At 43.6% G+C, this 25,540-nt stretch overlaps 1 protein-coding gene across 1 annotated transcript in view; it reads right to left on the reverse strand.

Moving 5' to 3' along the window:
* Positions 1 to 676: 676 nt before the first annotated feature.
* The window catches only part of HYDIN (HYDIN axonemal central pair apparatus protein), a 448,650-nt gene continuing 423,786 nt past the window's right edge, over positions 677 to 25,540 (reverse strand). The window contains exons 80-88 of the mRNA XM_081216141.1: positions 24,896 to 25,054; positions 21,921 to 22,198; positions 20,930 to 21,149; positions 18,788 to 19,000; positions 17,768 to 17,931; positions 16,772 to 16,922; positions 12,355 to 12,585; positions 2,920 to 3,144; positions 677 to 1,322 (exon numbers count right to left, since the gene is read on the reverse strand). Coding sequence (XP_081072267.1) covers positions 840 to 1,322; positions 2,920 to 3,144; positions 12,355 to 12,585; positions 16,772 to 16,922; positions 17,768 to 17,931; positions 18,788 to 19,000; positions 20,930 to 21,149; positions 21,921 to 22,198; positions 24,896 to 25,054 — 2,124 coding nt within the window. The 3' untranslated portion in view covers positions 677 to 839. The remainder of the gene's footprint in view (positions 1,323 to 2,919; positions 3,145 to 12,354; positions 12,586 to 16,771; positions 16,923 to 17,767; positions 17,932 to 18,787; positions 19,001 to 20,929; positions 21,150 to 21,920; positions 22,199 to 24,895; positions 25,055 to 25,540) is intronic.

Here is a 25,540-nt window from a genome sequence, read left to right on the forward strand (position 1 = left end):
GACTGGTTGCACCATTAATGGCCAGGTGGGTTCTGATCTGTAGCACTGGTTCTCAACACTGCCACACAAGCTGAAAAGAAATGATGCCATGTCCCTCCCCAGACGGATTAAATCCGTATTTGGGGAGGTGGGGTCTGGACCAGAATTAGGTGGAGAATCACTGCTCCATAGGCTGAGTGCTGTACACAGGGCTGGGGGTGGGGAACTGGGGTGTCTATTAGCATCCCTCCAGGACCTGACCTTCAGCGAGAACTTTCTCTGGGGAACAGATATTGGATTCAGAGACGGAGGGAGCATCCCGATCTCTGTCCCTGCAATAACTGTCCTAATGTGTCTGCTCATTGCTTTGAAAGTAGTGACTTATTTGACTTTTATGTGAAAGCAGAATAAGATACCATGTCCAAGTAGAGTCATGGCTTTAAAAAGCCATGGGTTTTAAAAAGAAACTGCGGGGCCCCAGAGTCATACACTGCTAAGTGCTGTATGATGGAAGGTCGTGAGTGTAAGACCTGTGTCATCTTATTAAACATGAGCATTATTACATAGTGCTTGGGCTTTGGAGATATATTAAGAAACTAAATGAAGAGACTTGCCCTTGCCAAGTAAAATATAGCTCTGTTTCGTGTAGTTACCATGTTTAATATGGAATATCTATATTTCATACAGATATCTGGAATTCATATAATATGGAAATAGGTGCCCCTGTAATTGAATTGGAGGATAAAACAGTACCTTTAGACTTCTGATGATTTTCTCTATTCTTTGCAGGGCTAGGACAACACACAGGTATGAAGGCTGAGGAGACGGCTTTTCCATGATGCCGCGGGCCCTGGTTCCCACTACGGGGTGATCCCCTTCAGGTAATAAACCCATTTAATTCCAGTGTCGCTGCCTTCGCCGGGAGGGCAGGCTACAATCAGCTTGCTGGTGATGGGTGTTTTGCTGCCTGATGGGTTTCCTCCAAAGTAGACCGTGATGTTGTTGGTCTTCTTGGGCTTCACGGAGTCTACGGCGCGGACGGAGAAGGCTGGGTTCTCCACCGTGAAGGACAAGGTGACCGGGTGGAAGAAGACGTTCTTGAAAGGGATGACTATGTTGTCCCCGGCTCGGATCAGGAAGGGGCCTTGCGGCTTGGGGGGCAGAGCCACTCCGAAGAGGGGGATGATGTACTCGCCGCCCACGAGCGATGAGAGGCTCAGGAGGCCCTTGCTCTCGCCCAGGCGGCTGGGCTCGAAGTACACCTCCACACTCACCTCGGTGCCGCCCTGCGCCCCGGGCGCCGCGTAGATGAACTTTTCCGTGTGGAAGTCTGGACAGTCGGTCTGAAAGGAGAACAAACGCGCTCGGCTCACCCAGGACCCTGAAGAGCAAACCAGCAGTTCAGGTCCGTCCCCAGCCCCCAACCCTCCGACATGAGCAACCTACGCTTGCGTGAGGACGGGCAGGTTATACAAAAGCTGTGCCCTTAAAACTCCCTTGAAGAGTAGGTGTTACTAGGTTATCCCCGTTTTACTACAAAGAAACCAAGGCCAAGAGATGTTAAATAGACACACAGCGGGACGATATGGGTGGCGGGCCTGGGCGCTGCTCCCCCGTATCCCTTGCTTCTTTCCTTCCACTGCCCCTGGAGGACCAGAGATTCTGGCTCCTCGTGGACGGGTGGGACTAGTTCTGGACCATAAGTTGCGAGTAGAAGTGCAAGGTGTCCCTTCCACACTAGAGCATTTATTTGCCAGAGCAAGTCCCTCTGGGGTCTTTTCACCCCTCTGCTGCTATGACTGGAGACATCTGAGATAGTGGTTGCCCCTCAGCCTGGATCCCCGAGTGGCTGTGATGAGCAGAGTCTCCTGCTGACCCTCCCTGGATAGAGAAGCATGAACGGGAGGCAAACCTTTGTTGTTTTAAGCCTCTGAGATGCTGGGGCTGTTTGTTACTACAGAATAACCAGGCTTCTCCTGACGGATGGGTATGATCAAGAGCCTACGCCTCTTTAAAAATCGTGTATCACTACGTTGTACACCTGAAACTTATAAAATCCTGTACATCAACTATACCTCAGTTAAAAATAGAGCCTATGCCTTGTGACCATGGCCTTGGGACTCTGATGATAACTGGGCACACAGCCACCCAGTGTAAGGCTACACTCCTCGCTCCCCTTGTTGCTGGGTGTGGTCACATGAAGTTTTCTTCAATGGAATGTGAGTGGAAGTAATGTATGCAGCTTCCCCGTTTCCCCCAGGTAGCTGGCTGCAGTGTGGATGTCACAGTAAACCATCTTGGTCTGTGTGCACCGAAGCAACTCCCCATAGAGGGAAGAGCATCAGGAAAGAGGGGTCTGGGTGCCTGATGTCATGGAGCTGCCATTCCAGCCCAAACTGCTTATGCCCACACTGCTATCTGAGAGAGGAATAAACTACTATTTTGTTGGTTTGTGGGGCTTTCTGTTTCAGTAGTTAATCCTATATTCACACTGATTTAATAGGTAACATATATGGAACGCTTACTATGGGCCAGGATTAGTTTTATATACCTATTTAAAAATCCTGACAGCTATCCTGTGAGAGTGTTAGTAAACTATTCATACAAAGAGTAAACGGTGAAGCCAGGATTCAGATCCAGGTCTGTTGGATTCCACAGCCGATACTCATGACCACTAAGCTCTATTGTCTCACTGTACTGACCACTGAGTATGTTGTGGGAAGCAAAACTCCCCCTACCCCAACCCCAGTTTGTTATGCTAGAAAGTCTGTGAGGAAGAACCCAGGCCTGGTACTCTTTGTTTCTAGCTGGCAGTTTCCAACTAGATAAAGCACCTGAGTCTGAGTTTCACATTTCTGCACCCACCGTGTCCCCCTCCCATTATTTTGGAGCCCAGACTTCTGGAAAGCGAGGGCAGAGGGTGAGGCAGGGGCTGCTCACCCTGCAGTAGTATTCTGTCTTCTGCCGGGCGTAATTGGTGAACTTGGCAAAGATGCTCTGGCCACTGCCGAGAACAGCCTGGAAGTGGACAGGCTTTTCAGGCAGTGCTGGCATGGTCTTCAAACTGAGCTCATATGGGTAGTAACCCAAATCACTGTTGTGCAGTGTTAGTTTCCCGAAGGTTTCTCCAGCTTTCAAGGGCTGGAATTCAAATGAGAACGTGCCCTGCAAGAGAAGACGAAGGCTCCTGTGACGCTGAATGTCTGACCCATCCTCTGCCCCCCGGTGACCTCACAGCAGGTTGGTAGCAGATGCTCATACTGACCTTGAGCCTGGGGAACCTCTGTCCAAACCAGCCCACTTTTCCTCCCCTGGACCCCTTCTACCTTTCCCTAGTCTGGGTATTTCTATATCTGGAATCTCTTTGAATCTAAAAATAGGTACTGGATCCTCTCTTGAGAAGCATAATTATGGAGATGGGGGGGTGGGCTGGAGGAGCAGGAGGGCTGAAGGTCAGGCAGTTCTTTCTTTGCTCATAGCCCATCTCTGAACAGTTTCCTGGGTTCTATCATCATTGGGGGGAGGCCTTCTCCTTCCTCTATTATCATCCAAAGCAAAACAAAACAAGAACCACGGAGTACTGCTTATAATAGCAAAACAAGGGAAACAATTCAAATGCATTAGCAGTAAGAGATTGGGTAAATAAAGTATTCTTTATTCACATCAGTGGAATATTATGTAGCCATTACAAAGGAAGAGGCAAAGCTCTAAGCATTGAAATAAAAGGTGTTGGTAATATTTTAAGTGGAAGAAAGAAGGTTCTAGAAATGTATATAAAGCTCTAGAAATGTATATGAGCTTATTTTTGTGGAGAAGATTATATGTCTATGTATGTACAGAAAAGAGACAAGGGTATGTCGAATTGTTACCAGTAGTTATCTTAGGTTGGGGTAAATGGGACTGTGGGGACTTTTACTTTCTATTTCATGTACTTTTGTAGGGTTAAAATTTAGTTTTTATCATGAGTAGGTTCTTTTTTTTTTTTTTAAACTACTTCTGGGCTTCTCTGGTGGCACAGTGGTTAAGAATCTGCCTGCCAATGCAGGGGACATGCTTTGAGCCCTGGTCTGGGAAGATCCCACACGCCACGGAGCAGCTAAGCCCGTGAGCCACAACTACTGAAGCCCGTGTACCTAGAGCCCGTGTTCCACAACAAGAGAAGCCACTGCAATGAGAAGCCCATGCACTGCAACGAAGTGTAGCCCCCGCTCGCCACAACTAGAGAAAGTCCGCGTGCAGCAATGAAGACCCAATGCAGCCAAAAATAAAATAAATTTATATAAAAAAAGAAAACTACTTCTTCCTGAACAATAAAATAAAGAGGATATCACTAAAATTATTGTAGATGCTTAACAGAGAATACAGTACAAAAATTTACATGATCTTACCACAATTAAAAAAATTTGGATGAAAACGGACAAATGTATAAACAAATATACATTACAGAAACAGACTCAAAAAGATAAAGAAAACCCATATAGTCCTATAACCATTAAAGATATTTAATCAATAGTAAAACAAAAAATTTCCCTTAACGAAATTCCAGATCACAAAGCTTTACTTTTAAATTCTACCAATCTAATATTCTACAAGTTCTTCCAGAGAAAAGAAAAAGAGGAAACCTACCTCAACTAACATAATCTTGACATCAGAGTCCAACAAGGAGAAAGGAAAATTGGATGCTAGTTTCCCTACTGAACACATATACAAAATGTCTAATAAAAACGTTATCCAACTGATCCAGCAACATATAAAAAAGAGAATACTACATGACTAAGTTGGGCTTATTCCATGAATGAAAAGTTGGTTTAACCCTGGAAAAACCAATCAGTTGCCACATTAACAAATTAAAAGGAAAACAATCAAATGAGCATCTCAATAGATGCAGTAAACGTATTTGATAAAACTCAACATCCATTCATAGTGTTTTTTAAAAAGCTCTTAGCAAACTAGGAATAGAAGGAGATATCCTTAATCTGATAAAGGGTACCTATAAGAAACCCAAAACAAATATCATAATAAATGGTGAAACTTTGAAAGCTTTCCCTTCAAGATCAGGAACAAGACAATGCCTTCTGTTGCCTTTCTGGTCAACATTGTTCTGGAGGTCCTAGATAGCCCTGTAAGGCATGAAAAAGTACTTAAAGGAAAAGGTTTAGAATGGAAGAAACAAAATTGTAATTACTTAAAGACGACATGATTGTACATGTACAAAATACAAGAATCTACAATTTAAATTATTATTAAGTGAATTTTATTTATAAGATGTTTGGGTAAAAGGTGATATACAAAAATCAGTTATATTTCTAAATGATTGCAACAAATATTTAGAATATGAAATTTTAAAAAGATGCTATCTATAATAGCATCAAAATATACAAAACCTAGAAATAAATCTAACAAAAGATGAGTAAAGCCTCTACATAGAAAACAAAAAACATATTATTGAGAGAAATTAAAGAAGACTTAATGGAGATTTGCTCATGGGTTGGAAATCTCAATACTATAAAGATTCAAATTCTCCCCTATGACAGACAGGCTCCAAGATGGCCCCCAGTAACCCCTACTTCCTGGTATTCACACCCTTGTATAGTCCTCTCCCACACTGAACCAGGTTGGTCTATGTGACCACAAGTATGTGGCAGAAGAGATGGCGTGTCACTTCTGAGATTAAGAGGAAAAGACTGTGGTTTCTGTCTTGTGCACCCTCTTTCTTCTTTGCTGCCTCACTTTCTTTTATTTTTTTTAATTTTTAATTTTTTTGGCTGCGTTGGGTCTTCGTTGCTGCGTGCAGGCTTTCTCTGGTTGTGGTGAGCGGGGGCTACTCTTCGTTGCGGTGAGCGGGCTTCTTATTGCAGTGGCTTCTCTTGCTGCAGAGCACGGGCTCTAGGCAGGCAGGCTTCAGTAGTTGTGGTACGTGGGCTCAGTAGTTGTGGCGCACGGGCTCAGTAGTAGTTGTGCATGGGCCTAGTTGCTCCGTGGCATGTGGGACCTTCCCGGCCCAGGATCAAACTTGTGTCCCCTGCATTGGCAGGAGGGTTCTTAACCACTGTGCCACCAGGGAAGTCCTCTCACTTTCTTTTAGATCGCTCACTCTATGGTACGTGAGCTGCCTCGTTGAAAGCAGCTCGCAGGAGAGGCCACATGGTGAGGAACTGAAGCCTCCAGCTAACAGCCAGCAAGGAACCACATGAGTGAGTTTGGAAGCAGATTATCCAGCCCCAGTCAAGCCTAGGGATGCCTAGAGTCCTGGATGACAATTGACATCCTCATGAAAGCCCCTGAGCCAAAACCACCCAGTTAGGTGGCTGCTTTTAGATTCCTGATCCTCAGAAACTGTGTAGGTAAAAAATGTCTGTTGTTTTAAGTTGCTGAGTTTTGGAATAATGTGTTGTGGATCAACAGAAAACTTATACATTCTTTTTTTTTTCCTTCTGCACCACGCAGCTTGTGGGACCTTAATTCCCCGATCAGGGATTGAACCCAGGCCCTTGACAATGAAAGCGTGGAGTCTTAACCACTGGACCACCAGGGAATGCCCCAGAAAACTTATACATTCTTAAAATAATCTATAGACTTAATTTAATCCCAATCAAAATCCCAACAGAGTTTTTGTTTTTAAAGGAACTTGACAAGCTGATTTAAATATATATATGGAAATGCAAAGGGCCAAAAATGCAATGCTATTCTTGCCAAGGTACTCTTGAAAAAAAAGAATATAAGAGATTATTAAGTCTTAATATAAAGCTAGAGTGATTGCTTGCTTGGCCATATATCAAACTATACTATAAAACTGTAATAATTAGAATGCTGTGGTATTGGTACAAGTTCAGAAATTGAGTCATTATTATATTATAGGAAACCTAGAACAGATTCATGCATATATGGACATTTGATTTATTTCACAAATGGCCGTGTAAATCAGTGTGGAAAAGACGGTCTTTGTAGTGACACAGTCTGAGATGATTTATATTCACTTGGAGAAAAAGGAAAGTTGACTCTTGCCTCACGTCATACATTAAAACCAGTTCCAGGTTTTGAGCAAGATGATAGCAGCAGCCGCTGCACAGTCTTCCCAAATCCCCCACAAGACACTCAGACCAACCAGCTTAACGACAACACCTATAACATAACTAAGTGAAAAGATAAGCTATCAACACCAAAAGATGGGGGAGTAGGGCTGATTACTCACAGCCATGAGACCGGTGTGAGTAAGCCACTGTCTGGGAGGAGTGGGAGAGACAGCAAAGGAACATCAGTCTGAGAGCCAGGGAATCACCCTAGATTGAGGGTCCCACTCAACCTGGGAAACTTGACAGGACAACTGACAACAGCAGCCTAAGCTGGAAGGATGATCTCAGGCTCTAGTTTATCGCTAACTGCAAACATGTCACAATAAGATTGGGTGACGTGGGGCAGCTTAAAACCAAGTTACTTAAACTCCCTTCTAAGGCAAAACCTTGTGCCGAGAGAAACCTCTGAGAGTAGAATCTGTTTGACTGTGACTGAGACACTGAGGGCAAAGGAAAGATAAAGCTCAGATAAAGGTGGGGAGAAAAAAGAAAAAAAACCCTAAACAGTACAAAGCTGTATTTTAAAAAATATTTGTGGTAACAACAGAAGAGAGAATCTTAGTTATGTGAAGCTACAAAAGGTATCCAGGGCCACCTTTTCCTTCTAAAAGCATGGAAAAAGTTAGAATGTACAACAGAAAAGGAATAAAAAAGTTGAATGATGAGCAGAATAATATTGCTATAGACAATGAAGACATGCCAGGAAGAGATCACTACAAAACAAAGAGAAAAAGAAAACACAGAACAGATAAGATAAACAGAAAGTACAGATTTGCATGTACACCTGAATACGTCACTATTTACACTCAATATAAATGGTGTGAATGCTCAAGTGAAAAGGAAGCCTTGCTAGACTGGGTTAAAAAACCAAATCCATCTCATCTGTACACTGTTTATAAGAGACACGTTTAGATTATACGGATAGAGAAAGATTCAAAATATGATGATTAAAAAACCCCCACACCATGCAAATGCTAACCAAAAGAAACCTATATTAATATTAGACAAAATAGATTTTAAGGCAAAAAGTGTTACTACAGACAAAGAAGATCACTTTATAATGAAAAGAGTTTCAAGTCACCAGAAAGACATTATAATTTTTATTTAACTAGTAATATAGCTTCAAAGTATATACATAAAGCAAAACATGATAGAACTACAAAGATAAATAGATCCACAATCATAGTAGTATATGTTAATATCCTCTCCTAAAACTGATCAAGCAAGCAAACAAAACTATCAGTAAGGCTAAAGAAAACTGAACAACAAAACAGCAAACACATTCTTTTCAAAAAGAGATGGAGGATTTTAAAAAAAGACTATATTGGGCCATAGAGCATGTCTAAAAAAATTCTAGAGTACTGAAATAATATGGAATATATTCTCTGACCACAAAATAATTTTAAAAAGTGGTAACTAGAAAAATCCACATCTTTGAAAATTAAGAAACTTCTAATAAACCAGGAGTCAAAAAAGAAGTATTAATAATAGTGAAAATTAGAACACTTTTGAACTTAATGATAAAAAATGCTACATATAAATATAAACACTTATATGCTACAGCTAAAGCAGTACTTAGAGGGAGATGTATAATCTTAAGTGTGTATATTAGAAAATAAAGAAGACTACAAGTTAATTCCCTAAGCGTTTATCTTTGAAATTAGTTAAAGCACCACTAACCCAAAGGAAGCAGAAGGAAGGGAATAACAAATATAAGAGTGGAAATCAATCAACTAGAAAGCAACCATACAATAGAGTGTAACAACAAAGCCCAAAGATGTTTTTTGGGGAGAAAAAAAAAAGTTGAGAAACCTCTAGCAAGGTTGATCAAGAGACAAAGAGAGAAGGCACAATAACCAATATTAGAAATGAAAAGGGGATGTCACATAAAAAAGGTAATAAGATTCGTGCTGTGAGACCTAAAGTTCTTATGAGGTTGTCTAAAATGAAAAGACACGTCAGCCAGGCCTCTGGTAGCTCCCTGTGTGCTAAATGTGTCAGTGACAGGATCAAACATGCTCTCCTTATTGAGGAGAAGAAAATCGTTGAGAAAGTATTGAAGGCAAAAGCACAGAGTCAGAAAGCTAAATTAAAAATGAAGCTTTTTTTGACAGTCTCTTCAATAAGTGGTGCTGGGAAAACTGGACAGCTACATGTAAAAGAATGAAATCAGAACACCTCCTAGCACCATACACAAAAATAAACTCAAAATAGATTAAAGACCTAAAAGTAAGGCTGGACACTATAAAACTCTTAGAGGAAAACAAAGGCAGAACACTCTTTGACATAAATCACAGCAAGATCTTTTCTGACCCACCTCCTAGAGTAGTGAAAATAAAAACAAAAATAAACAAATGGGACCTAATTAAACTTAAAAGCTTTTGCACAGCAAAGGAAACCATAAACAAAACGAGAAGACAACCCTCAGAATGGGAGAAAATATTTGCAAGCAAAGCAACCGACAAGGGATTAATCTCCAAAATATACAAACAGCTCATGCAGCTCAATATCAAGAAAAACAAACAACTCAATTGAAGAATGGGTGGAAGACCTAAATAGACATTTCTCCAAAGAAGACATACAGATGGCCAACAAACACACAAAAAGATGCTCAACATCACTAATTACTAGAGAAATCCAAATCACAACTACAATGAGGTATGACCTCAAGCTGGTCAGAATGGCCATTATCAAACACTCTACAAACAATAAATGCTGGAGAGGGTGTGGAGAAAAGGGAACCCTCCTGCACTGTTGGTGGGGATGTAAATTGATACAGCCACCATGGAGAACAGTATGGAGGTTCCTTAGAAAACTAAAAATAGAGCTACCATATGATCCAGCAATCCCACTTCTAGGCATATACCCAGAGAAAACCATTCAAAAAGACACATGCACCCCAATGTGCATTGCAGCACTATTAACAATAGCCAGGACATGGAAGCAACCTAAATGTCTATCAACAGAAGAATGGATAAAGAAGATGCGGTACATATATACAATGGAATATTACTCAGCCATAAAAAGGAACGGAACTGTGCAATTTGCAGAGAAATGGATGGACCTAGAGAATGAGTGAAGTAAGTCAGAAAGAGGAAAACAAATATCATATAATATCACTTATTTGTGGAATCTGGAAAAATGATACAGATGAACTTATTTGCAAAGCAGAAATAGAGACACAGATGTAGAGAACGGATGTATGGATACCAGAGGGGGGTGGTGGGATGAATTGGGAGGTTGGGATTGACATATATACACTACTATGTATACGATAGATAATTAATGAGAACCTACGGTATAGCACAGGGAACTCTGCTTGATGCTCTGTGGTGGCCTAAATGGGAAGGAAATCCAAAAAAGAGGGGATATACGTATATGTATAGCTAATTCACTTTACTGTACAGCAGAAACTAACACAACATTGTAAAGCAACTATACTCCAATAAAAATTAATTTTTAAAAAATGAGGCCTTTTTGAGTACCAAAGAAAATCAAAAAACAAAAAAAAGGTAATAAGAGGATAGTAACAATGTTATACCAATATTTTCACTATATCGATGAAATGAAAGTGCTCTTATTACTGACTCAAGAAGAAACAGAACATCTAAATAGTCCAATAACCCACTGAAAGAATTAAATCAGTAGTAGACAATCTTCCTATAAAGAAAACACCAGTCCTCAGTGGCTTCACCAGGGGAGTTCAAAGAAGACATAATTTCAATCTTTTATAAACTCTTTCACAGAATTGAGAAAGCGAGCAAATTAGCAAAAGTGACACCCAAACTGGACAAAGAGTATGAGGAAGGAAAACTGTGGTCCATTCTCATTCATGAACACAGAGGCAAATCTCCTACACAGACTATTACCCAACTAAAATCAATCTGTATGTAAAAAGGGAGTTATCCGTTTATTAGGAGTCTATGAGATCGGTAAACTTTAAAAAATTCTGACAATACCAAGGGTTGGTGAACTCGCACTGCTGATTGGCAGTTATCTACTGATTGGCAGTTAGAGGCAGGCACACCCTATGACCCAGGGATTCCACACCTGGGTGTACACTGTGGAGAAATACAGGTGCTTGTGCATCAAGAGGGCGCTTGTGCAAAAGAACCATAGCAGCATTTTCCACGAGAGCCAAATGTTGAAACCAACACAAATGTCTGGCCATAGTAGGATGGATATCTAATTTGTGGTCTAGTCATTTAGGATAGTCTACAGCGGTGAGGATGAATGAACCTCCGCTGTGGGCAACGGCACGGAGGACCGTCACAATTCACAACTCTGAGCGAAAGAAATAACACATTACAGAATGTATATAGTATGGTTTCTTTTGCATAAAGTTCAAAAACAGGCAAAACTAAACTATATTGCTTAAAAGCAAGACATGATCATTACAAAATAAGGATAGTGGCGACTTTTAGGAGTGAGGGAGAGAGGGGTGTCTGGGAAGGTGGCAAGTTTTTATTTCTTGGCCTGGGTATTGGTTTAACAGATATTTATTTCATAAGTTTTTGTTTAAACAAACATGTTTGCATGCATATACATGTTTATATGTACACATACATATATGTATATGTATGTTTTATATACTTTTCTGTATAGTTCACAGTGAAAAATATAAAAATACGATAAAATAAAGGGCATGGAGACTCTCTCTGAAGAACAAAACAGACAACTAGATTCTGAAAGTGAAGGAAGAGACAGAGTGGGAGGGCAGGGAACAGGCCAGGTGGGTTGAAGTTGGGGAAACAGATTTTGATGGAATCCGGACAGTGAGAGTTTGGAGTGACAAACTGATGAAAAGAGCATTTATCTTCCCACCAGTTGATAACTCTGGGCCATGTCTGCCCAACCACTGTCAAAGCCTTCTTGTGCCACCTCCCTGAAGTGGTCTGCGCATAAACAAGCCCACAGACACATGTGTGTGTTGTACACTTGATACACTATTATGTGTCCCTTGCTGTCCTTTTCACCACATATATTCTATGTGACTTATGTAATCAGGAAAAACAAGAAGAATATTTTAAATTTGAGCAAGGCAAACAAACACATAATAGAGACAAGTCCCTTTTCCATGCCTGAACCAAAGCTCTATGTGGCCCTGGCTTATGCGAGGACTTGGGCAGCAGAGGAAAGGAGAGAACAGGAGCGTGGTCGATCCGTCGACCATCCCCTGCCCTCCCGACCACCGCCAAGGCTGGCCCAACTAAGGGATGCAGAACGTGGATCCAGAGGCCCCCTGGGCGGAGCCTCCAGCACGGATAAGGGGGCGGGGAGCCCCTGGCAGGCAGGGCCATACCTCAGAGTTGGCCGGCACCACAAACTGGGAGGGCAGGCTGATGTCGGGCACCCTGCATTCCGTGGAGAAGGTCACCGAGTAGGGCAGGGGGTTCTCCACCCTGATGGAGGCTGATGTGCTCTGCCGGACAGGGCTCACCATCTCGATGGTTTTGATGATGCCTGAAGGGATGACCCTGAAACTCACTGTGTAGTATAGGAACTCGCTGGTCACCTCGTTTCGGAAGATCACCTGGGTTCACAGAGAGTGGAAGGAAGTGGGGCAGAGGGGAGGGTTAGCCCAGGGTCCTCCGCCATCTACACGGTCCTTCTCCCTGTTCGCAGTGCGTGGACGCATGAAGCACAGGGACCAGGCTGACACAGGCCCTCCCAGCCCCTGTGAACCCTGCCAGCCAGCCCTTCTCTTCAGGTATTCTGCTCTGGCTTCTCCCAGGTGAGAGAGCATGAAGGAGCCTGGGTTGCTTTAGGAGAGGCTAGAGCAGCACCGTCTAGTGCTGAAGATGAAGGTGTCCCCAGTGGGGACAGCTGAGTGGCCCTGGAGAACAAGCAAGACCTCAAGAGGTTCATGTTGTGTTGGGCTTCACTCCAGTTCCTGCTGCTTCTGGAATAGTTAATATTAATAATAATAATAATGATAATGATAGCATCTAACACTTGATTACTGGAAGTACTTAATTCATACAGTTTGCAGGCAACATGACTATTCCCCTCACCGGTTTTTCTAAACATGAGCAAACGGGCTTTAGCAAGTTATTCTCTTGCCCAGGGTCACCTGCATAGTAGTATCAGAACCAGGATTTGAACCCAGGTTGGCCTGACTCCAGAGCTCACACTTGTAACTGCAGTGCATTGTCCCCTCACCCCTGTGTCTGACCTGTTGATAAGCTTCTCCCCTTTTTCAGTTCTTTCCCTGGATGACTGATGACGTTGAGCATTTTCTCATGCGCTTCTTGGTCACTCACATATTTACTTCTGTGACGCAGAGTCTACTCCAGTTTTTTGTTTTTAATACCTTGAGTTGTTTATCTTATTACAATAGGTGGTAATAGTTCTTTACATACCTGCCTTTTTACTTTCAATCTCTTCCTGTCTTTAAATTTAGAGTGCTCTGATACCCTCTGTATTTTAATTGGAGTGTTTAGTCTTTTACATTTAAAGCAATCATTTATGTGTTTGGGTTGAAGTCGCCCCTTTTGCTATTTCTTTTCCATTTGTCTCTTATTTTTTCATTTCTTGCTTGCTACTTTCCTGCCTTCTTTTGGATCAATGTGTAGTCTTTTGTAATATAGTTTATTTCCTCTACTGGCTTCTTACCTATATTTTTAAATAATAGATTTTTAGTAGTTGCTCTAGAGCTGAAAACACAGCAGTCAGGAAATTGTCCCAAGCCAGAGAGGACAATCACAGGACTCATTTCATAAGTTTCTCTTCTCTCTGATGGACTGTAGTATTGTGCTGCCTGTTGTCCGATGCCTAAGAAGAGTTACCTCAGATATTTTGTCCAGCTTTATGGTTGTTTATGGTGAGGGTCTAGTTACTCCAACGTAACCAGAAGCAAAAGTATTTTTGACTTTTAAAACACTTTTAGGTTGTTGTTGTTGTTCATTTCACTATATATGTTACTGTAAAGAGATCCTGTGATCTGGGTTTGTCGTCATTTTTACCCAAAATTTTACTTGTATTTTATTTATTTTTTAAAAATAAATTTATTTATTTATTTATATTTTTGGCTGTGTTGGGTCTTCATTGCTGTGCATGGGCTTTCTCTAGTTGCGGCGAGCTGGGGCTACCCTTCGTTGTGGTGCACAGGCTTCTTATTGCAGTGGCTTCTCTTGTTGCAGAGCACGGGCTCTAGGCGCAGAGGCTCTAGAGCGCAGGCTCAGTAGTTGTGGTGCATGGGCTTAGTTGCTCCGCGGCATGTGGGTTCTTCCTGGATCAGGGATCAATCCCGTGTCCTCTGCATCGGCAGGCGGATTCTTAACCACTGCGCCACCAGGGAAGTCCCTTCACTTGTATTTTAATAAATATATTTGCTGGTATTTTTCTGTTCATACCTACAGTTTACAAATAGCTCTAATTCTCTCCCTACCCTTCTCTATGAATGAGAAAATCTCTTATCTCCCCATTTGCTTCCAAATGAAAGAAAATTTTTTTCATTGCCTTATTTTATCCCTCCCCTTGCTATTTCCTATATTGAGGTCATATGGAATATTAATTTCAGATTTCTTTTCAACAATTATTTGAAATTACCTATCAATTTAATTTTGATTCTTTGTTCATTGTATCCTTGTACTTTCCTCTTGGATTCATTTACAAGAGGAATCATTTTGCTAATTAGAATTAATGTTTCATATTTCCACTGTATCTGTTAACATAAACATAAATTGTCTACAAATTAAAAAAAGAAAAATTTTAAATTTTGTAGCACTTCTTTCAGATAGGGATTGTGTACATGGGTTGGTTACTTTGAGTCTTTGCATGTTTAAAAGTGTCTTTATTTTGCTCTCATGATAGTCTTGTCTGGAAAAAGCATTCGAAATTGAAAGTCATTCTTAACAGTTTGAATAGCTTACCCTATTGCTTTTGGTATTCAGTGTCACCACGAGAAATCTGATGTTATTGTGAATATTACTTCCATCTATTTTCTCTAGAATTATTTAGGACTTTCTCTTTTATCCCAGTTTTCTGAAATTTTGTTCTCATGTACTTAGATGTGAGTCTGTTTTTCATTCACCTTGGTTGGCAACTTGGTGGGTTCCTTCAGTTAGAAGACTCAGACTTCGTCAAATAGCTCTGGACATTTTTTTCTTCAGTTATTTCATAGAGTATTTTCTTCCTTTTGTTATCTTGTGTTTCTGTTTTGGGAGCTCCTACTAGATGGGTATTAGAACTTCTTGATATATATTTTATGTCTCCTATTTCCTTTCAGCTTTACTGAGATACAATTCACATGCTATACAATTCACCCATTTAAAGTGTACAATTTAGTGCTTTTTAAATATATTCACAAAGTGATCCAACCATCCCCACGCTCAATTTTAGAACATTTTCACCACCCCCAAAAGAAGCCCTGTCCCCAGTAACAATCATTCCTACTTCCCCCTAATCCATCCCTTATAGTCCTACGCACCACTAGTCTGCTTTCTGTTCCTATAGATTTGCCTATTCTGGACATTTCATTTCAACAAAATCATATAATATGTGGCCATTTGTGACTGACTTCGTTCACTTAGCATGATGTTTTCAGCGTTCATTTCAGTGTTGCATGAATCAGTACTTTGTTCCCATTACTTTTTATTGCCAAATAAGATTCCATTGTATTTATCCATTCACTAGTTGATGGAAATTTAGGTTGTTTCCATTTTTTGGCTTTTATGAATAATGATGCCATGAACATTTATGTACAGGTTTTTGTGTGGACATATGTTTTCACCTATTTTGGGTATAAATGGCTGAATTCTATGGTAACTCTATGTGTATCCATTTGGGGAACTGCCTGACTGTCTTCTAGAGCAGCTGCACTACTTACACTCCCACCAGCACTGCATGAAGGATTCAGGTTCTGCACACCCTTGCCAGTACTTGTTATTATTTCCTTTTATTCTTGACATTTCTTTGCGCTCACATGCCATTTTTTTCACTTTAAAATCTTTCCCTAGGTGGTTCCATCCTCCATCTTGGCTTCAAGTACTACCTGTAAGTGGATAATTCCTCTGTAATTCTCTTCAGCCCTGACATCTCAGTGAGCCACTGACCCATATGCTCCTTTTCTTTACAGCACTTAGGCCATTTTATAATTATGCATTCATAGTGCAATTATTTGATGAATGTCCATCTCCCTCCACTGGACTGTGTGCTCCAGGAGAACAGAGACTGTGCCTATTTTTGATCATCGCTGCATTACCAGCACATAGTATATAGCATATGGCACATGTGCTCAAGAGATGCTTGTTCAATTGACGAATGAATTAGGACAAACAGCTCATGTGTGAAAGACCCTGAGGAGTCTTAGAGTCGATGGCTCTAAGTTGAATCCTGGCTCTGATGTTACTAGCTGTGTCAAGGGCTCAGCATGATGCTGGACACTCTGTAAGCCCTCAGAAAAGGGATCTTTTGTTATTATTTTTGCGGTCTGGTGTTTGCTGGTCCACTGTTACCTACTGCTTAAAGATTTTCAAGATTCTGCCACCTTGAAGGCTTGGAATGGACCTACACGTTGGCTGGCTAGCCCTGCAATCTGGTCTCATCTTGAAGAGTCTGGGAATCCTGAATGCCTTTGCCTGGTCCCTCTAAATGGTCAGCCTAACAGGATAACGCTATGCTGGCTGTGAGAGGGCATCTTCACTCCCAACACGGGGATCATCAGCCTCAGGTCAAACCTCCGGGGTCCCAGGGCAGTGCCTTTAACATGTGGATACCTTTGCTGTGTACAGTCCCTCCTTGTGGGAAAAGAAGTTCAGCTTGTAGTCTTTCTTGGAGGCAGACAGCACATCAATGTAATCAAGGCCCTTTAAGGTGACACTTAGGTCGGGCTTCTCCGGTTTCAACATTTCCACAATGACCCGGAATCTGGGGGAGCACAGGGGTGCAAGAAGAGAGGACAGACAAAATGAGACAGTTTGCCCAAAGGGAAGAAGGCAAGGTGCCATCTCCACTCTTGATTTCATGGAAAGCACACGGGTCCAGGGTTCTAGTCTCCACTCTGTCACTAACAATTAACAGTAACTACCATTTACTAACCGCCTATTCTGTGCCAGAACTGAGTCGGTGCACCACACGTGTTACATTACAGGCTTTTAGTCCTCACAGTGCCTGTCGGAGGTACCTCGCGTTATCCTCTCCATCTTACTAGGGAAGAAACTGAGGCTGAGAGAAGGAAGAAGACAGCTCGGTTAACAATGCCTAGTTATTGGCAGAACTAGCATTTCAGCTGGGGTCTGGGCCTTCATCCACTGTGCTGAGCAGGCAGTTCTCTTCTCCCAGCCTTTGGCTTCTTTTCCATAAAAGAAGGGGACCAGGCTGGTTGGCCTCAAGCTCCTCTAGGTCTTCTGTTCTCCTCCACTCTCACTGCAACTACAAGATCCAAGGGACGTCCTTCTCTGGCCAGTGGCTTAGGTGATAAGACAGGGCTTTCAATAATAACAACCACGATTATCGTTTTGATAATAATAATGACAGCTAACATTTACTGAGCACTTATTTTGTGCCAGGCTTTGTTCTAGGAGATTTTCAAGTTATCAGCTGCTCATAGAGAGTGCTGAACAGGAGACTCTCTCTGGGGCTCAGTTAAGCAATGCCTGGCCACAGCACAGAACTTTGACTCTTTAGCCCCCACTGTCCTCTAGGGGCCCTGACCAGGGGAGGGGCTAGGCTCGACGGTGCGAGTCCTCCCCCCATCTCCCCCACTCCCTCACCTCTGGGGCTTGTTCAGCCAGTTGGTGATTTGCAGGAGCTCAGTGTAGGGCGTCTTACATGGCACTTCACGGTAGATATTGGCCACGGCTTTGGGGAGCTCGGAAGTCCCATGCAGTTCATACAGCCAGCCAGTCCCATCTGGGAGGGGGAAGAAGAGGGTGCCCTAAGAGAAGAAGAAATGTGGTCAGAATGACACAGAGGGTCCTTTATTAGCCACCTCTCAGGCATGGCGGTAGCACAGGATTAATGGAGGCTCTGCAAATAAGCATAACACTTTTGGAAAGCAGCTTGGGAATATGTTCCCCAGAGTCATAAAAATGTTCATGTATTTGAACCAGGGATCCCATCCCAAGAAACTCATCGAAGAAAAACCCCTGCAGCAGAAAAAGTTACATATATACATACACGTGTATATTAGAACGACTTATATTGATGAAAATTTAGAGATAACTTAAACATCCAATAACTGGGAATGTTAAATAAATTATGGAACTGTCATTCAATGAAATATTAGTCAGTTGTTAAAAATGATTATCACAAAGATTACATAGTTAAATAGAAAAATGCTCATGATATAATGTAAAGTAAAAGTAAACAGGATGCAAAACTGAGGATGCTGTGATGGCAGCTATGGCTGTATTTGAATAAGGATTGGTAGCGAAGACAGAAGAAAACAGTTCTTTTTGGGGAGGGGAGGTGGAAGACTGTGGCTTCTTTTCTTTTTTTGATTTTTATTACAGTCACTATGATGCTATTTGTTCACTTAAACTAAGTATTAATTGCTCGATGCTTAGTTGAGGACTCCGTTTTAGAACTGAGCCCCTGGTTCCAAGAGAATCCCCTCAACATGAAAATACACGGACGAAAAGGAAAGTTTTGGACTTGATAAGCTTTGGACATGATTCCTCGTAGATCCAATATCATTTGTGGGGTCCCCTCTTGTCTTAACATTCTCTCTCACACAACTCCTCCCTCCAACCATGCCAGGAAAACAGTGGGGGAGGTGGGGCTCAACCTACCTGATGCTTGCGGTTCTCCACATTCAAGGTGCGGGGCCGGTAGGTAATCTCATAGGGCTTGTTTTGCTGATGGGGCTCCAGGGTGATGAACTCGGGCCCCTCCCAGTGCTCGCCTTCAAAGATGGGGTGCAGATTCCAGGTTTGGTTGGTGCGGTTTGAAAGCATGATGGTCTGTATGTGCTTGGAGCGTACCTGGCAGGTGAAATTCACCACCTGGAAGAAAACAGGCACCTTAAGCAGGCAGTGGAATTTACAAATCTGGAGTTCAAGGAAAGGTTCAAGCCATATATATATATAGATATCTATATCTATATCTGTAGATATATAGATATATATATATATATTTGGGTGTTGTCAGTATAGCAATGTTTTTTTCAGGCCCAGAAACTGCATGAAATTATCAAGAAGTAAGTGTATTTAGGGAAAAAAGAAGGAATTTCAGGACTAATTCCTGACTGGCATGTTCCAATGTTAAGAAAAATCAGAAGAGGAGACGAGAAGAAGCAGCTAATAAGGTGGGAGGAAAACCAGGAGAGGGTGGTACCCTGGAGGCCATGTAACGAAGGAAGTGCGTGAAAGAGGAGGGGCTTGTTCAAGGTGTCAAATGCTATCGACAGGTCAAGTAAGATGAGCGGTGAGAACTAGCCATTGAGCTTAGCAACGTGGACAATGTCGCATTGGTGTGAAGAGAGTCAAAGAGATCACCAGTGGGACAAGAATAGAGTTTAGCAAGAGACACACACATATATTATCAATTGGTTTCTGACCAAAGTACAAAGGCAGTTCAGTGGAGAAAGGATAATCAATTAAATAAATGCTGCTGGAACAACTGGATATCCATGTACAAAAAAATGAATTTTGATTCATGTCTTACACTACATACAAAAATGAACTCTAAACAGACTGAAGGTCTAAATTTAAAACTTGTGTCCTGGATATACAGAGAGCTCTCAAAACTCAATAGTAAGAAAACAAACAACCCAAATAAAAATAGAAGATCTGAACAGACACTTCAACAAAGAAGATATATGGATGGCAAATAAGTACCTGAAAAGATGCTTAACATCATTAGTCACTAGGAAAATGCAAATTAAAAACCACAATGAGACATCACCACGTACCTGTTAGAACGACTAAAATTTTAAAAAACTGACCATATCAAGTATTGGCAGGGATGTGGCACAGTGGAAATGTCAGACGTGGCTGATGGGAATGTAAGATGACACAACCACTTTGGAAAACAATTTGGTAGGTTCTTAAAAAGGTAAACATATACCTACCCTATGACCCAGCCATTCCACTCTTACATACTTATCCAAGAAAATGAAAGCATATATTCTTGCCAAGACTTGTACATACACATTTATAGCATACTGCATGATTCCATTTATATAACACTGTTGAAACAACAGGAGATGGAGATCAGGTGTCTATGACCATAAGCAGTGTTGCCAGGAACTATATCAGGTTTCCACTGTTAGGTTTCCAGGAACAGGGCTAGCAGAGGATTAACCCAAGCCCATTTTTTTTTCGTAAATATTATTATTTTTTATTAGTTTCTGCTTTATAACAAAGTGAATCAGTCATACCTATACATCTGTTCCCACATCCCTTCCCTCATGCATCTCCCTCCCTCCCACCCTCCCCATCCCACCCCTCCAGGCGGTCACAAAGCACCGAGCTAATCTCCCTGTGCTCTGCGGCTGCTTCCCACTATCTATCTACCTTACGTTTGGTAGTGTATATATGTCCATGCCTCTCTTTCGCTTTGTCACAGCCAAGCCCATTTTTTAACCATAGAGAAAGTGAAAGGTGTTCACCCCTTACTTACAGAGCTTATGACAGAATTTGATCTAGCCAGAGATGTCAATACAACTTTCCCTGAGAATGAGATGCTTGAGTTGAGAGCTGAAGAATAAATAGGAATTAACTAGATGGAGAGGGGGAAATGAATATATCAGCGGTGGGAACAGCATGTGCGAAGGCCCTGTGGTGGGAGGGAGCAGGTCTACATGTTTGATGTGGGCACCAAGGACTGTTTGAACAGGGCCACTTGCTCCTAGAAGGCCTGACTGAGTTCTCCTGTGGGGCTTGCTGGGCCCACTCTGGCCACTGGCCCGTCTGTGGGCAGCACCTACTGACCTCTTTTACCGAAGGCGGTCCCACGCAGACTCCAGACAGGGCTAGGCTCAGAGGACTGCCGCCCTGGATGAGGCAGGGCACGTTTTTATGGAGGGTCCCCTCGCCCACCTCAGTAGGCTGGTAAGTCACTGCAAAAGAAACCTCCATGCCCGCGGTGATATAGCCCTCTTCCGGGCTGATGGAGAAATGAGGCTCCAAGTGTCTGGCATCCCATTTAAACCTTTTCCAAGACAAAAGGACACAAAGTAGTTTACTAATATCCTTGGGGTGTCCTCAATCCTGCTGAGACAAGAGATTTTGCCTGTGCTTTTAGCTGGGAGGTTCATCCCCTCGTGCACTCCCTGGGGCCTGAGAGGAGGAAGACTACTGGGCAAAGCAGAGGCAGGTGGGACAAAGGCCAGGTCATTCCTGGGTGGGATCTCTAGGCTCTCCCTTGGGGCTGAGCAGGGTGGGAAGTGGCACACTGGGGGGCATGTGCATGAACACGCTTACACATGTACCCGAGGTCACACAGCTAGGATGTGGCCAGGCCAGGACTGGAACCCTCCTGAGACTGTGGCCATAACCGCTCCCTGCACTGCCTCTCAGGTCTGATCAGGGGGGTGGAGATGATCCCTTCACATGAGAGTTGCCCCTATTCTTGGTGGCCCTGGGATCCAATGGTTCGGTGTGGTCACCCCTTCTGTGGTCTGGCACTTGGTCCAGGTAGGAGACAGAGGGTGGATGGTGCAGACCAGTGATTCCAGTGCCAAGGCTGCCATACCACAGCCTCAGGGCACTGTTCAACTGAGGTCAGTGTGAAGGGTGCCCCCTGCAGGTGTGTGGCGCGCAGCGGGCACGGCTATGGCAGCATTCCCCAAGTAGTGCCTGGGTGGGTCCCTGCTGGCAAGTCATATAACCACTTTGAGCCTCAACTTCATCTGTGCAATGGGGACAATGTATTAACCACTTTAGAGGGTCCTGGGAATCCAGGCCCAGAGGGCTCTCCTACCTCGCACCCACATCGCCCGTGTTCAACATGAGGACGCGACGCGTGGCTTGTGTCTGACACACGACTGGTCCGAAGGGAAGATGTTCCTGGTCCAGGGAGATCTCCAGGGCCTGGCAGCAGCCGCTGAGGAGGAAGAGGGGCCGCAGGAGCCCCAGGCACTCCATGAACACCTCTTCGGAGAAGGGAGGGACACGCTTCTTCGGGGCGAAGTTGACTTCCAGCTTCCGGACCTCTTTGGGTTTCAGAGTGATGTTGCTGAATGGTGTCAAGGTGATGACCTGGATAAAATGACAACGAGTCTCAGCAGCTGAGGGTCGGGTGCCCCTGAGGCTCCATTTCTGGGGGTCATGCTGCTGGGACCGTATCAGGCCAGGTGTAATATCATTCTGCTCTCTCACCAGCTGTGTCACCTGTGGTGAGTTACTGAAACTTTCTGTGATTTACTCTACGGTGAAGATCCAGATCGCCGTACAAAATGTGTGGCACGTAACAGGCATTCAATCAGTGTTAATTCTCTTTCCAACCCCTTGCAAATAACCCCTGTTCTCCGGTGGAGGAAACAGTAAGAGCAAGTAGAAAAGACTCAGCGCTCTGGTGGTTTTCAAGGTGCGCTCCCTGGGCTCCCTGCATCACATTTCCCAGTGTGCTGGTTAAAAGGTAGACTCTTGGGTCCTGCCCCAGCCCAAGAGAACCAGTCACCTTGGGAGAGCTTGGAACCTGCATCTGGGGACTCATGTGTTCTGAAGTTTGAGAACCACTGTTAGAACTTGAATATAAGGGGCTGCTCTCTCCCCTTGGTCCTGGTAAAAATCAAATCAAAATCAGCTTGAAGGAAGTCAAGCCCTTTTCATCCTCGAGCTCCCTTTGGTACGGAGTGCTGAGCAGTCACCAGGAAGTGGACTGTGGCGGGCAGGGAGGGGTGGGTGGGTGGGGGAGTGACATAATGGCTGAGAATCACAATAGGAAAGTGACCTTAGAGATTTCTCAAAACACCATGATGGAAGTGACCTCCCGGGGTGACAGTGCTGGTTCAGGCCATTCTGGCAGCGTTTGTCTCAGTACCTCAAGAGGCAGAACTGGTGCAGCCGAACTGTGAGGGGCCCTGACCCACTGGAATGAGGACTTTACTTTGGATTAATGAGGAAAGGGAAGCAGCAAGTTTTCCCTCTTTCTCTGGATGGCAAAGTGGGTGATGTGGGGTCCGGGGACGAGATGCCCACTGGGTGTCCTGCTTTGGTTGACCTCTCACAGCCGGTGTTCCTGTATCCTGCAATCCTCAGAGGGTCCACAACACTCCTACCACATTGAATCACACCTAGGATTCCAAAAGCATCAATCCCTTTGAGCCTGTATAATCTTGTCTGCCAGAAACACTCCTCCTCAACCTGTCTGCCTGGGAGATACCTCTTCATCCTGTAAAACTCAGTTCAGACCTCTCTCCACCGAGAAGGTGAGGCCTTCTGTAGCCCACCGAGCCCTCCTCTGAGCAGCCCTGGTCCTGAATCACACCCTGCTTCTGCAGCTTCTAGGCTTTCCTGGGCCTGTTCATGTGTCTGTGACCCCAAAAGATTGTGAACTCCACCAGACCAAAGTCTATGTCATATTCACCTTACTATGGACTGAATTGTGTCCCCCCAAGTCCATATGTGAGTAGTATTTGGAGATGGGGCCTTTGGGAGGTAATTAGGCTTAGAATGATGTCATGAGAGTGGGACCCTAATGATGAGATTAGCGCCCTTATAAAAAGGGACACCGGAGAGCTGGAGCTTGCTGTCTCTCTGACATGTGGGGACACAGTAAGAAGGTGGTCGTCTGCAAGCCAGGAGGAGCGTCCTCACCAGAAGCTGACTATGTTGGCACCCTGTCAGACTTCCAGCCTCCAGAACTGTAAGAAAATAAATGTCTGTTGTTTAAGCCACTCAGTCTGTGGTGTTTTGTTATGGCAGCCCAAGCTGACTAAGGCACACCTTTATATTTCCAGCATGTAGCACGGATTTACTGAGTAAATGTAAGAATGAATTGAATGAAGGAATGGATATAGTCCGCCCTCAAAACGAAATACACCTGGTCCATTTTCAAAGGGCCACCCAAACACTGTGAGATGGGTAGACGGCAGCCAGGACTGTAGCTTCTCTATTTAGGGAGCTCGAGGACATGGATTTGGCAACAAGCATGCTTCTTTCACACAGCGGATTGAAGTGTAAAGAGGGACAAGCTTTTGGGGGCAGATGAGTGATGTATATCGAAACATACTCTTCCTTTTGGTCCAAGAAGCCCACTCCTAGGAGTATGTATTAAGCAGAGAGCCATGGATTCACAAAGAGTTTTGTTTACATGGATATTACAATGCTGCTTATAAAATAAAAAATCAGGAACACCTGAAATGAGCAGAAACAGAGGATTGGTCCATCTGCATAATGGAGATATAGAGGAACAAATGATACTGAATGTTTAGGAGCTATTTCAAGTTGGGATAAGCAGGTTTCAAAACAATCTGAACATTAATGTTTTATTTAAAAAATGTGTAGGAAAAACAGGGGAAAGATAGGTACCAAAATGTTAAGTGATTATTTCTGGGTATGCGATTATAGGTGAAATGTTCTGCTTTGTGATTTTCTGTATTTTTCAAATTTTCTGCTGTGATGATATACGTATATTCATTAGAGCCCAGATCTTCTGAATCCATCAAGGGCAGTTCTCTTTCTACATCACTGTTGCCCTCTAGAGGCATGTAGCCTCTCCAAGCCTTGGTTTCCTTACATGTAAAATGAGAATAATAGAAGCACCACCCTATACTGTTTCTGTGAAGATGACCAGAGGCAGCACAGGAAGAGCTCTCAGGACTGCCTGGCACACTGAAGGTGCACGAGAACCGTGAGGTGTCAGTGTTGCTACCACGGTCATCCCTGTCATCGGGGCGGGGGGTGGGGGGAGGGATGGGGCGTGAAGATGCCACTAGGGGCCCGAGCACCAACCTTGGGTTCCTGGAGTTCTGGAATCGAGAACAGCGCTGACAGGTTAAATGTGAGCTGGGCTTGGCTGTTGTTCATGACGGAAATCGTTTTCTTCACCACCTGTCCAGGCAGGACAGCTCCTAACTTCACAATCTTATTGGCTGGATCGAGGACTAAAATCTGTGGGATAAGAAAGAGGGCAGGGAAGGAGGGTTCATCAGTTAATGAGAGAAAGAAATACGATACGTGTACCCTGGTGAGGCAAGGCTGGGTCCCTCTCTTTCTGTGTCCCTCATTCTTCACATTGGATGGGCATTTGCCCACTCAACAAACATTTATGTGCTTAAAATGCCCACTAAACAACTTGTTGCACAATCACATAATTACGGCTGGGTTCAGAGATGTTAGGAAGGAAAAGCTCAGGGTACAAGGGGCTGAGCCAGCCTGGGGGTGAGGGAGGCTTCCCTGAGGAAGGCATGTTCCTACTGAGAGCTAAAGGAAGGGTGGGATCCTGTGGGTTTGCATCAGGGTGGTGTGGGGCTGGATCCCGAGGGAGGAGACACGCTGTGGCGAGGCCCTGAGCTGGAGGGAGTGGACTGGTTAGGCCCGTGGCTGGGAGCGAGGGGGAGACACGGGAAGACAGTTTGGAGAGGGGTCAGGTTTTCT

Source organism: Mesoplodon bidens (genome assembly GCF_964165515.1).
Source record: "Mesoplodon bidens genome assembly, chromosome: 18".
NCBI lineage: Eukaryota > Metazoa > Chordata > Mammalia > Artiodactyla > Ziphiidae > Mesoplodon > Mesoplodon bidens.